The sequence below is a fragment of the Pan troglodytes genome, chromosome 22 (assembly GCF_028858775.2).
Source record: "Pan troglodytes isolate AG18354 chromosome 22, NHGRI_mPanTro3-v2.0_pri, whole genome shotgun sequence".
Lineage (NCBI taxonomy): Eukaryota > Metazoa > Chordata > Mammalia > Primates > Hominidae > Pan > Pan troglodytes.
In genome coordinates this window covers 46,605,250-46,618,248 of record NC_072420.2, presented here as the reverse complement: position 1 = coordinate 46,618,248, position 12,999 = coordinate 46,605,250, and the positions used below count along the sequence as shown (strand labels likewise).

General features: G+C 56.7%; 1 protein-coding gene across 50 annotated transcripts in view; it reads right to left on the bottom strand.

Annotated features, from left to right (window-relative positions):
* Positions 1-787: 787 nt before the first annotated feature.
* Positions 788-12,999, bottom strand: part of PCBP3 (poly(rC) binding protein 3) — a 309,972-nt gene continuing 297,760 nt past the window's right edge. For 34 of the 50 annotated variants that reach the window (XM_063803571.1, XM_054675260.1, XM_054675261.2 and 31 more), the window contains 3 exons: positions 8,129-8,181; positions 3,242-3,411; positions 788-1,567 (listed from right to left, as the gene is read on the bottom strand). In XM_063803571.1, the coding sequence (XP_063659641.1) occupies positions 1,531-1,567; positions 3,242-3,411; positions 8,129-8,181 (260 nt within the window). In that variant the 3' untranslated portion in view covers positions 788-1,530. Of the gene's footprint in view, positions 1,568-3,241; positions 3,412-8,128; positions 8,182-9,817; positions 12,768-12,999 lie in introns of those variants that run through there. The other 16 variants (XM_054675233.2, XM_054675250.2, XM_054675249.2 and 13 more) reach the window with 4 other exon arrangements.

The following is a 12,999-nucleotide window of genomic DNA, read 5'->3' as shown; positions in this document are numbered from 1 at the left end:
CAGGCTGTCCTGGGCCCCTGGAGGCTCCCCAGGTTCTGGCCAGACTCCTATCCTCCTAGAACTGCTGGCTCTTGACAGACACCTCCAGTGAGGGGTCAGTGAGCCATGTCTGTCCACACATCCCAGGCCCACCACCTTCTAGAAGGTCCCGTGAACACCAGGATCCAGGTGTGGGGGTGGTGCCCTGAGCCTGCAGAGCTGGGACAGGAGCCCCCGAGTCCTGCCCTCCCCGGTGCCTGGCTCCCCGTCCATCCCGGGTCTTGTCCTTCCTCATAAATCACCTGGGGGCTCCCCCCATTCCCTGGGCCTGGATTAGGGATTAATCACCTGAGGGGAGGGCCTGAGTCACACCCAGGGCTTCAGGATTGAGCAGGGGCACAGCCAGGCTTCTTAAGGTGAGCACAGGCTGCCAAGTGAGCCACGTGGACTGTCCCCAAGCAGATGTGAGGCGGATAGGCTCCACCTGTGGGAGCACTGGGGGTCACCGGGCATGGCCTCTGGTACCCATAACGGCTATAAGGGAGTAAGTCTCACAAATTAGGAACTGGCATTTTGGTGCCCGGGCAGGAATGGTGTTTTTGTGTTTGTCATTTTAAGTAGTTTTGCCAAAGTACAAATAGAAGTGCTTATGTGTGTTGTGGAAAGGGGGAATGAAATGGTATCTGTGTGTGAGAAGAAACCCAGGCTTCTCGATAAGCATTGGGCTCAGGGCAATGTCTCCCCAGGGGAAGGAAGTGCCGGGGCCTGGGCGCATTGCGGGGCGCAGAGACAAGCCAGAGCCGGTGAGGAGGGGCCACGACATTTATTGAACTCTGAGGAGCACAGAGGGGGCTCCCTGGCGCGTCTGTGCTCTCCAGCCACCCTGGAAGACGCTCAGGGGACCCCAAGAGCCTTCCCAGCACGCGGCATCTCTGTGAAGGCAGGGACCCCAGTAGGCTCCGCCCTCCACCCCACTCCTAGGGTCAGAGCCCCAACATCCTCCACGACCCTCCTCTCCTGGCACTCCCCATGGGTGGCAGGAGAGCCACCCCCGATTCCAGCACACAACCTGGGGCAGAAACTCGAGCCCAGACAACAATGGCTCTGAGGGGAAACCGAGTCAGCACGGCAGGGCTGTGTGAGAAAGGAGGGGTCTCAGGCAACAGTTCTGGACGGTTCTGGATGGCAGAGGAGAAGGGCGGACAGGAAGTGCTGTCGGAACGCCGACCCAGCTCCTAAGACAGACAGCTACGCTGACACCAAGGAACAATATTTCTAAAATAATTACCACTGCATGCCAGTGCACGGGCAGACGGGAGCGTAAGTCATAAATAAAATAACACTGAGGGGGGACTCGGCGGAGCCTGCAGCCTCTGTAGAGAGCAGCTGTGTGCGCGGGTGTGTTTCTCCATGGCATACGTCCTTTTGTTAATTAAGAAAACCTCTCTATTGGTATCTGTGAGGCAGGGAAGGTGGGCTGTACAGAGTGCGAGAGCCGGGGGCCTTAGGCTCTGGCAGGTGGGTGACGCGGGGGAAGGGTGCTGGGTAGGATTACAGCGTGCCCATCCCGGTGACCTCGGACGTCAGCCTGGAACAGACAAAGGCAGGAGAGGGAGAGATGGTCACAACCAACGCCCTCATCAGTGGGCAGACGTGAGGCCGGGCTGTGTGGCCTCTGTGCTCACTGGGACAGGCCATCCCGGTCAGCTCAGGAGGTCCTGAGCTGGAGACCACAGCAGAGCACACAGGCCTCTTCCCCGCCCTGGTCCCCGCCATGCCCATCACCACGTCAGGTGTGTGAGCCAGCCCTGCATGGGGGCTTGAGGCCTTCCCCGTGTGGAGCCCCCTACACAGCCCTGGGTCGGCCCCTGGGGGTGCTCAGGGCCTTCCCAGCCTCACACCTGGCATCTGAGAAGGGGCTTTGGTTGCCACAGGAGTAAGTGTATGTGGGTAAGAGCCATCTGGCCCCAAGCACGGGTCCCAGTGGGGCTGTCAGTAATGTGGTCTGGCAGGCGGGAACCTCCCTGACCAGCCCCGTCCCCAGGCTCGCCCTGGGTTTGCCAACGCTGCACTTTGCCCAGCCTCCTGCCCGTGGGCCTGCGGCCACAGGGATGGAAAGAGGCCCAGCCTGGCTCTGGATGGAGGCAGAAGCCCAGCGGGGCATCAGTGGGTAAAGTCGGGGGGTGTCCTCGTCCTCTCCAGGCAGCCCCTCACCCACTCACTGGGCGTGCAGGTAAGAGAAGGGTCACCGGGACAGGGGTTCCAGGGCCCACGCAGGGCTGTGTCCACCTAGAGGCCCCTCTCCTCCCCTCCCCTCCCCTCCCCTCCCCTCCAGTCCCGTCCCACAAGCCCAGCTCAGGGCTCTTGCAGTAGGGCATCCTTGGGGAGGGAGGAGGGATGTTCCTTACATCGGAGGCCGGCGGGGCTGGTGGTACAGAGTGCCTGGCTGGGGGGCCGGTGGTACAGCGCGCCTGGCTGGGGGGCCGGTGGTACAGCGCGCCTGGCGGGGTGGCCGGTGGTACAGCGCGCCTGGCTGGGGGGCCGGTGGTACGGCGCGCCTGGCGGGGGGTCCGGTGGTACGGCGCGCCTGGCGGGGGGGCCGGTGGTACGGCGCGCCTGGCGGGGGGGCCGGTGGTACGGCGTGCCTGGCTGGGGGGCCGGTGGTACGGCATGCCTGGCGGGGCTGGTGGTACGGCATGCCTGGCGGGGGGGCTGGTGGTACGGTGTGCTTGGCAGGGGTGGGGCACTGGCTTGAGGCCGAGTGGGGTGCAGTCACAGGGACCCAGGTGGCTTCAGACCCTCCCATGTGCACAGGGACCCATGGAAGGAAGCGGCCTGCAGAGTCCTGTCCTGTCCGTCCCTACACGTTTCCATGAGAATGAAAAAGGAGGCAAAACAGCAAAGTCCCCAAACGTTGGTCTTTCTGGAGACCTCTGAGCGGACAAGAGTCAGGCCTTCCAGGATAGTTCTGGCCACCTGTCTGGGGCCACAGGAGCACCTGCCTTCCTCTCTAGCCTCCGGGATTGTCCCTGGAGATGCTTCGGGTGGGAGGTCGGGAGAGTGAGGCGGCCCCGTGTCTACATGGAGGCTGTCACCATCCCATCCTGTCCCCACCATCCAGCCTGGAGCAGAGGGGACAGAAGGGGAGGCAGAGTGTGGCCCAGACTGTGCCTCCTCCCACCCCCCGACCATCCAGGCGATGTAACGCCGGCCGGCGCGTCCCTTTCCGGGCGTCTCTCAGAGACCCTTGGGAGCTGCTCACCTGGCGTTGATGAGATACTGGGCAAGGCTGATGTTGGCCGGGGTCCCCGTGATGGTGATCTGACGCTCTGAGGACCCTTCCGTGGCATTGGCGATTTTGATCTGAGCTCCAGACATCTGTCGAATTTCATTGATTTTGGTCCCTTGGCGTCCAATTATGCAGCCTATTAGCTAGAAACAAGGACGGGGGGATTTCTTAGAGAACAGCCCAAGCCAGCCCCTGAAGACTGTGGGCAGTGCGCCCGAGGGGGCCCGTGGGACGGGCCGCCAGCCTTGGACTCTGCCCCAAGACCTGAGCTCAACACCCCGGAGAGGCCCCGCCCACACCTGCCTGCGGGTGGTGCCTGATCCAGGCCACCTGCCCGAGGTCAGGCTGAGAGCACCTGTGCCTCTGCTGGCCCCTCTCAGAGCCGCCCTGCTACCCACTCCTGTGGGAGGCCCACCCAGCCAAGAGGCACAGTCACTCGGCCTGGGTGCTCCACACTGGTCACCCCGGGGTCCAGGAGTGACCCACAGGTGGCAGCCAGCAGCTGAGCAGGGAGGCTCCACCATGGCCCAGCGGTGTCTGCACCTTCTTGGCCACATCCCAGGGAGACCAGTTCTGCCCAGACAGGCAGCATCACAAATGCTCAAGAAGAAACGTGTGCTTGAAGCCACAGCAAAGCTCACTGCTGCCTAAAACTTAGCTTTTGCTGAACTTAGATTAAACTCTGAGGCCATTCGGGCGCCTCCTTTCATTCCCCTGTTGGGACCCCTGTTTAAAGATGGAACACAGTGGCCTCTGGCCAAGGCAGTTATCAAGAATGAGGGTGCTCCTTGAAGCAGCTGAGGGAGGAGGGCGGGGCGTATGGGGCAGCCATGAGGGGCGTCGGGGACAACTCGGGCCCCCAGAGAAGACTGCACAGGAGCCAGTGGCATCTCTCAATGCCCACCATTGGGTGGAACGGAGTCCCTTCATGCACGCATAGGCCACGGATGAGAGCTCTGGAGCTTAGACAGGAAAGAGACGTGGCCAGACCTGTGGCAGAGAAAGCCCCAGACTGGAGGGTGCCCGGCACACCAGGAGGGCAGCTGGGCACATGGGTCCCCGAGGGCCCTGAGGCAGAGTCCACTCCCACCTCCTGTGAGGCTGCTGGGGTGTCAGAATGGTGGTGAAATTGAGTGACAGGAGCAGGTTTCTGTCCTTACACCAGTGAGACGCTGGATGGAAGGGCTGGGCTGGGCCATGTGGTGGCATGCAGGAGGGACGTCCACTTTCAAGCGTGAAGGGGCTCAGTCTGTGGGGTGAGCAGCAGCTCCATGGTGGGACACAGGTGCCCTGCCAGCCAGCCCTTGTCCCTGAGGAGACCTATGGTGTCTCAACTCTGCTCACCTTAGAGGCCATCTCTGCTGGTTACAAGGAAATGACAGCTGTCTCACTGGACTACAGAACCCTCAGTCTTTGTAGATATCCACAGAGACCCCCCACTCTGGAGAATCCAGGGCTGCTGGTAGTCTTCTATCTCCTGCTGTATCTCTGGGCTCCCCAACACCTCTCAGACCCCACCCACATCTCCCAGGCCCCACCCACATCTCCCAAGGCCCCACCCACAGTCCAGCCCTCTCCCTGCTCACGCCTGTGTGTGGTGTTGAGTGTGCCACTGGGGTTAGGAGGGTGGTTTCCTAATTGGCACATGGCCACATTCACCTGCCTGGCTGCATCTTCCTCCCTGGTGGCAGAGAGATCTGAAGGGCTCATCTCTGATGGGGGCCAGGGACAGCAGCACGGCCCGCATGGGGAGGGGGAACATGGCTGACTCGGCAGCATGACTACAGGTCCCTGTAAGATGCCAACATCCAGGAGGGAGAGCTCCTGGGCTTTCGCACTGCCCCACTTCCTATACCCCTCCTTGGCCAGCACGCAGCCAGCTTTCCTCCCTAACACTTTCTGCGCTGGAGCGCGTGGTGTCTGCTGAAGCGCACAGCATGGAAAGCCTTGTGCACATGTGCTGTTGGATCTCTCCTCGGAGCCTGCTGGAGGAAGTATCTCCCTGCCCCTCCTGCACAAAGGGCCTACCCTCTTCTCTTAACCGTCTGCCCCTGTCTTCTAACTGCCTCGCTCCAGCTGTGCCCTGGCACGCATCCCCCTCCTGCTCTCACCCTGCCCTCTCCCTCTGCTCCCTGCAATGTGCTGCTCAGGGTGCCCCTCTCCCCAGGCTCTGGAGGGTGCTGCCTTTGCCACAGGCCTTTCCCCTCCTCTGCACACAGCTATGGGGTCTGAATGCTGATGGGACATCATTGAGCAGCCAGGGCATGCCCGCCTAACCACAAATGCCAAGGTGAACAGCACTGTGACTTCTATACTGGCACTCTCTGCCATGAGAAGGGAATGTGGGGAGGTCGGACCTCCTTCACCTGCCCTGCCCTAGGCCAGCTGGCTCAGTGCAGGGGAGGATGCCTTCTAGGCTGAGCCCTGCAGCCCAAGGGCGCCTCCCACCTGGCCCCACCTGCACCTGCAAACCCTGCCAGCAGTTAGCAGACTCCTCTCCTCCTCTATCCTCACCCTTGTGTAACTCCATTGCAAATTCAAAGAAGAACGATAGAGATATTCTGAAATAATGTGGCCCCTCCTGATCAGATGTCAATGCCAAATTCCACGGGAACTGCAGTAACAACTCCCATTGCAGCCTGTCCTCCTAGAGACCACTGTTGGACACCTTAGATTCCTTTCCCCAGCAGAAGGCCTGGCTGATTCTGCAGCTAAGAACCAAGGAAAGGGGCATGAGCCTTGGTGGGTGGGTGACTGTTGCTTAGGGCAGAGTAGGGGTGACCACAGGCACCAGTGCCTGCATGGCCAAGAGCAAGGACTGAAATAGGTGGTGAGGGAGGCCCATAGTGATCGTCAGAAAGGGAACCAAAGGGCTGGGGCCCCTGGACTGGCCTGTGTCCCCAGTGGCTGTGCTGGGGAGCCTGTGAGTCTCAGGAGTCCCTGCCTCCAAGCAGTGTCTTTCTGCAGGAACGCTGAGGCAGCATGATCCAACTGTGACCAAGAGACAGACGTGGACGAGATGACAGGCAAGTTCAGAACAAGCACGCCCATTTTATTTTTTCCTTTTCTCCAAGAAGGTAGCAGGCAGCCACCATGTGAGGAACATCAGCTTTGGTGCAGCCCAGATACATCCCCCACAAAATCTGGGGGTGCTGGTGAAAGCCCCCTGACAGTGTCATCAACAGCCTTTTCCATGAAGAAGCATGGAAGGCTGTACCCAAAGGCGCTGGGATAAGAGGAAGCTGCCTTCCTTCTGAGAAGTGGGTCTCTTCCCTAGGAAGATCCCCAGGAGGAGGATGGGAAGTGAGTGATGAAGAGCTGGGAAAACCAGCATCCATCTGTACAAAGGAGACCCCAGGAAACAGGTTGACCAATTCTCCAAAGATGTCTCATCCTCTTAAAGCTCATTTCCATTTTAAATGAGTGTTTGGATAAGAGCACCAAACCTGGTGTCAGTGAGCACTGACTCACCAAAGAAGGAAAACCCCACAGGAAAAGCCTGGTGTCTTTACTACCTGGAGGAAAAGACTCAGGAGGATGCCAGAAGCCAAATGCTGAAGGAACCACTGCAGTGAGGGAAAGGGATGGGGAAAAATCCCCTCCCTCCAAGAATGCAGGGACCAGTTGGCTGTGCCACCCCACACCTGGGGAGATGGCTCTGTGCTGCTGCCTTTCAAGTTGGGCCAACCTCAGAAATCCTTGGGGATGCCAGAAGGCTGGACCACAAAGCTGCCTGGAGTGTGAGTGTCCTGAGCTTCTTTTAGCAGACATGGGGACTCTGTGCCTGACCAGCAACCGGGATAGAAGAAGGCCTAGAGTGCACATTGCCATGAGGGGCTCAAATGAAGATGGCTCTTCAGGCGGGTCAGTGGCACCAGCCAGACAGCCTCATGGTCCATTCCTCTGGTGACCCTGCTCTCTTCTGCCTCTTTTTCTCCTGCTCCACTGTCCATCTTCCACACACAGGACTGGTGATCTCCCTGAACTGCCAAATCTGTTCTTCCTATGGTCAACTTGTATGAAAGGAAGGAACAGGGCTTAGATTTCCTGCCCAGCAGGTGTAAAGGGGCAGAACAGTGAAGATTCCCAAAGTCCACAGCTCTAGGGCAGAAAAGGCTCCTGGAGGCTTGAGCTGTAAGTGGGGCAGCCACCTCCACAGCCCACACAGGGACTCTGCTTGCTGCTCTGGCAGCTATCCCTCAAGGACATGTGGCCCATGCCCTCCCTGGTCTCTCAGTTTGTGGATAAGTCAAGCATTCAGAGAATAGTCCTCTCTATCCTCAAGACCCGTGCTTATCTGGGGAGGACTGAGTGTGTTGAGGGGAGCTCGTAAGGCCACACCCTCAGGTATGCTGAAGGCATGAACAGACTGACGAGTGCTAGAAGGAATCTAGACCAGTCTGTGACATCCAACCAGCTCCAAGTCTGTTGGAGCCAACTCATGGAGAATCCCAAACCTCCTGAGGGGCCAGGGCCCATGGAGATAATACTGCAGGTGGGTCCACTCTAGAGCATTCCTGGGCCACCTTGTTCTTCAAGGTTTGACCCGCACCAGGGCAGTGCCTCCACAACAACATAGGTTCTCAGCCCAACTCTCATCTGACTACTGATTAATATCTGAAGTCCCCTTTAGCCTGTTGCTTGTTCAACATCTTAGGGATGTAAAAACACATAACTTTTTATGGACATTAAATCCACTTTAAAAAGGAAAGGAGGGAGGACACAGATCAAACAGTGGGGTTGGGGTGGTGAAGGCATTACCAAGCAGTGGGTCCCTCTGCCCAAAGGACAGCAGAGCTGACAGCCACTTGTGCCTGGTGTTTCTACCCAGGGACAGGCAGGTACAGTGGGCATACTCACATCATTGGGAATGGTGAGCTCATGAGTGCTGGCCGGTGGGCTGGCATCCAGACCTGGGTATACCAAGGGGACATGGTTAGGCTGGTGGAAGGCTGCTAACAGTCACACTCCAGTGCCTATCCCTCACTCTCCTGGGTCAAGTGAGACAGGGCTGTAGAGCTGGCCCAAGTGTGAGGGTCAGCACAGCCCAGAGGGCCAGGACCCTGTGAGCTTTCAGTCCCAAACTGCCACCCAATTTCCTTAGTCCCAACCTCTCTCAAAAGAAGGAAAGAGAGACCCAAGCAGGACATTTTGTTTTTTTCATTTTGTCCACAGCGTGACTTCACTCCCCTGTTATGTTTGTATACTCTCTTGTGACACCTTGGAAAGCCACCCTGGTGGGCCCCTGGCTGAAGGGCAGGGCCATCCAGCATGTCTCAGGGTCTCTGTGCAGCACCCAGGGCACAGGCCATGCTGGTCACACTGATGCTGAGTGCCCATTTTCCCTTAGTTCTCAGGAGACCCCACTGGTTCTGAGGCCCACACGGCTCTACCTGACAGTGCCCCACCTCTCTGTGACACCTGCCGGCCTGCTGCAGGGGACAGCAGATGGCAGAGCATGCAAAGTTGCCTCTCATTCCGATTCTGATGTAACTGTCCAGAGGCCCCTGCACATAGCCTGGCTCAGACAGCTCAGGCCCACCAGGCAGTTCTTCCAATTTGGAGCAAGGAGACCTAATGGCATCACTGAGCCAAAAATGAAGTGCTAGGGCCAATGAAAAGCTGCACATTTCTATATAGATACCTTTCTTTGTTGAAGAGTGACAATATGGGTCTAATTGATCATCAAGCCTCAGCTTTTATATTTACAAATCTCCACTTAGTACCATCAGATAAAAGACAACCTCTCAGAGTTCAAGTCCAAGATTTGCTCTTGCTTGGAAGCTGCAAGCCCCATGAGTACTGGCACAGGAGGGACCAGAGGCTGCTCTGCTCTTTGTGCTCAGCATTTCCATTTCCTGGACAAGTGGCGGCTCCAACCTGCAAGTCTAACGCTGACACTCTGCTCTTCCCCTTGCAGGCCCCACGTGGTTCTTGTAACTCGGATTCTGCAGCTCAGCCTGGGCCCTGGAGACCCCAGGATCCACCCCTCCTAACCATCGCAGGCCCAGCTGATGTACCTTCAGAATACCCCAGACTGGGGAGCCCTCCTCCCACCCCCATGCTTCCCTCTTGCTGGTTCCTGCCTCTGCTGTGCCCCTCAGCCTAGGTTCCAGACAGACCAGAGGGGTCCCCAAAATGCACCTCCAATGGTTGGAGACTCCCAGTGAGCTCCTACTTCCTCATGGCGCCTCCTGTGCCCCCCAACTCCATGTTAAAGCCACACAGCTCCTGTTCCTCCCCACCACCTCTGCCCTGCCCCCCGTCCCTGCCAGCCACACCCTCCCTGGGCCCTGGGTGGGGCAGTTTGTCCACAATGCCACCTCTCATCTTGTCTTATGGTACTGGCACCACCAACCAGAGGATCCTCTCACTGTGGCCAGCCAGTCTCCCTGGCAGGGAGTGACTCCACAGGGCAGACGTGGTCCTGTGGGACCGTCCAGCACAGGAGGGGATCAGCTGGTGCTGAATGAACCAATTCATCTCTAATTCTCCATTATTTTTCCTTTGCATTTATAAGCCTAGAGTTTCTGTTCTTTATATTCTTTTAATAAAGATACTTTCAAAACAACACTTATTTGGTTATTCAATTATCTATACACATTCCATAAACAGTGATATTTAAAATGTCACTGAAAAGATTTCCTTGGTCCTGCCTGAGTCCTAGACAGAAATTCCTGAACAAAGTAGACCTTAGATGAATAGAGAGGAGTGAGCCAGACCTGTTGAACTTGGGATATTTTGATTGAAGGGAGGAAAGTATGGGAAATCTTCCTAGGAGGGCATTAAAGTTAAGCAAATAATATAAAGAAATGTCTGCATAACCAGGACATTCATCTCAGGACAGCACGGTCAATGTGTTCATTCATCTCAGGATGGCAAGGCCCAGGTGTTCATCCCTCTCAGGAGAGCATGGCTGATGTGTTCATTCATCTCAAGACAGCATGGCCCAGGTGTTCATTCGTCTCAGGACAGCATGGCCCGGGTGTTCATTCATCTCAAGACGGCATGGCCGATGTGTTCATTCATCTCAGAACGACATGGCTGATGTGTTCATTCATCTCAAGACGGCATGGCCGATGTGTTCATTCATCTCAGAACGACATGGCTGATGTGTTCATTCATCTCAAGACGGCATGGCCGATGTGTTCATTCATCTCAGAACGACATGGCTGATGTGTTCATTCATCTCAAGACGGCATGGCCGATGTGTTCATTCATCTCAGAACGACATGGCTGATGTGTTCATTCATCTCAAGACGGCATGGCCGATGTGTTCATTCATCTCAGAACGACATGGCTGATGTGTTCATTCATCTCAAGACGGCATGGCCGATGTGTTCATTCATCTCAGAACGACATGGCTGATGTGTTCATTCATCTCAAGACAGCATGGCCGATGTGTTCATTCATCTCAGAACGGCATGGCCCAGGTGTTCACTCATCTCAGGACAGCATGGCTGATGTGTTCATTCATCTCAGGATAGCTTGGCTGATGTGTTTATTCATCTCATGACGGCATGGACCAGGTGTCCATCCATCTCAGGACGGCAAGGCCCAGGTGTTCGTTCATCTCAGGACAGCATGGCCGATGTGTTCATTCATCTCAGGACGGCATGGCTGATGTGTTCATTCATCTCAGGATGGCATGGACCAGGTGTTCATCCACCTCAGGACAGCATGGCCGATGTGTTCATTCATTTCAGGATGGCATGGCCCAGGTGTTCATTCATCTCAGGACAGCATGACCGTTGTGTTCATTCATCTCAGGACGGCACGGCCAATGTGTTCATTCATCTCGGGACAGCATGGCCCAGGTGTTCGTTCATCTCAGGACAGCATGGCTGATGTGTTCATTCATCTCAGGATAGCTTGGCTGATGTGTTTATTCATCTCATGACGGCATGGACCAGGTGTCCATCCATCTCAGGACGGCAAGGCCCAGGTGTTCGTTCATCTCAGGACAGCATGGCCGATGTGTTCATTCATCTCAGGACGGCATGGCTGATGTGTTCATTCATCTCAGGATGGCATGGACCAGGTGTTCATCCACCTCAGGACAGCATGGCCAATGTGTTCATTCATTTCAGGATGGCATGGCCCAGGTGTTCATTCATCTCAGGACAGCATGACCGTTGTGTTCATTCATCTCAGGATGGCACGGCTGACGTGTTCATTCATCTCGGGACAGCATGGCCCAGGTGTTCGTTCATTTCAGGACAGCATGGCCCGGGTGTTCGTTCATCTCAGGACGGCATGGCCGACGTGTTCGTTCATCTCAGGACGGCATGGCCCAGGTGTTCGTTCATCTCAGGACAGCATGGCCCAGGTGTTTGTTCATCTCAGGACAGCATGGCCGATGTGTTCATTCATCTCAGGACGGCATGGCCGATGTGTTCATTCATCTCAGGATGGCATGGACCAGGTGTTCATCCACCTCAGGACAGCATGGCCAATGTGTTCATTCATTTCAGGATGGCATGGCCCAGGTGTTCATTCATCTCAGGACAGCATGACCGTTGTGTTCATTCATCTCAGGACGGCACGGCCGATGTGTTCATTCATCTCGGGACAGCATGGTCCAGGTGTTCGTTCATCTCAGGACAGCATGGCCCAGGTGTTCGTTCATCTCAGGACAGCATGGCCCGGGTGTTCGTTCATCTCAGGACGGCATGGCTGACGTGTTCATTCATTTCAGGACAGCATGGCCCAGGTGTTCATTCATCTCAGGACAGCATGGCCGATGTGTTCATTCATTTCAGGACAGCATGGCTGATGTGTTCATTCATTTCAGGACGGCATGGCCGATGTGTTTGTTCATCTCAGGACAGCATGGCCGACGTGTTTGTTCATCTCAGGACGGCATGGCCGACATGTTCACTCATCTCAGGACAGCATGGCCCAGGTGTTCGTTCATCTCAGGACGGCATGGCCCAGGTGTTTGTTCATCTCAGGACGGCATGGCCGACGTGTTCACTCATCTCAGGACAGCACGGCCCAGGTGAGTCTGTTTCTTATGATGACGACGACATTCCAGGTACCAGGGGTAAAGGAGGCTGCCCCAACCTGCAGTCCAAGCCCACGCTGGAAGTCTCCTGGCCGCAGCATTCAAAGAGGCCACAAACACCTCCCATCGCTGCCCACCCAATTTAACCCTGCTGTGGCTGGCATGTGTGTGCACTGCAGTCCCCAGGGCCTTGGTGAGGGGAGGGTCATTACAGGACACCTGCCTGGCCACCAGGAAGCCACTGTGGCACCGGCCATGTGCACATGGAGCCACAAGGTGTGGTGCGTGTGTAGCATCTTCTTCACGGGCACCTAGGAACCTGCTAAGCCCCAGGCAAACAACTGTGTCTGTTTCATGGCCTTGGTCACTGAATCTACAAATCTATGTGCTACCCCACAGTATCTGAGGAATGAACATTTTAATGCAAGTCGGGAGGGGTGCAGGCAAATCCAGCACAGACTGATCTTCCTCCTTAAGGGTTTGCTTGTAGTCCTACAAAACCCATTTCCAAAGCACACCATGGTGAGACCTCCATTTCCTGCTCCCACAGCCGCCTCCCATGGCCGGGGTGCCCTGCTCTGAGCATCTCAGGCCCCACCATTCAGCCACAGTGGCAGCATGGCACCACCCACGCCCTTGGCAGCACCTGAGGCTGGCCCACAGCCTCCCACGGAAGCTGGAAACTGCTGCAGCGGCAGGGCCCCCACACCTCCTCCCACTGGGG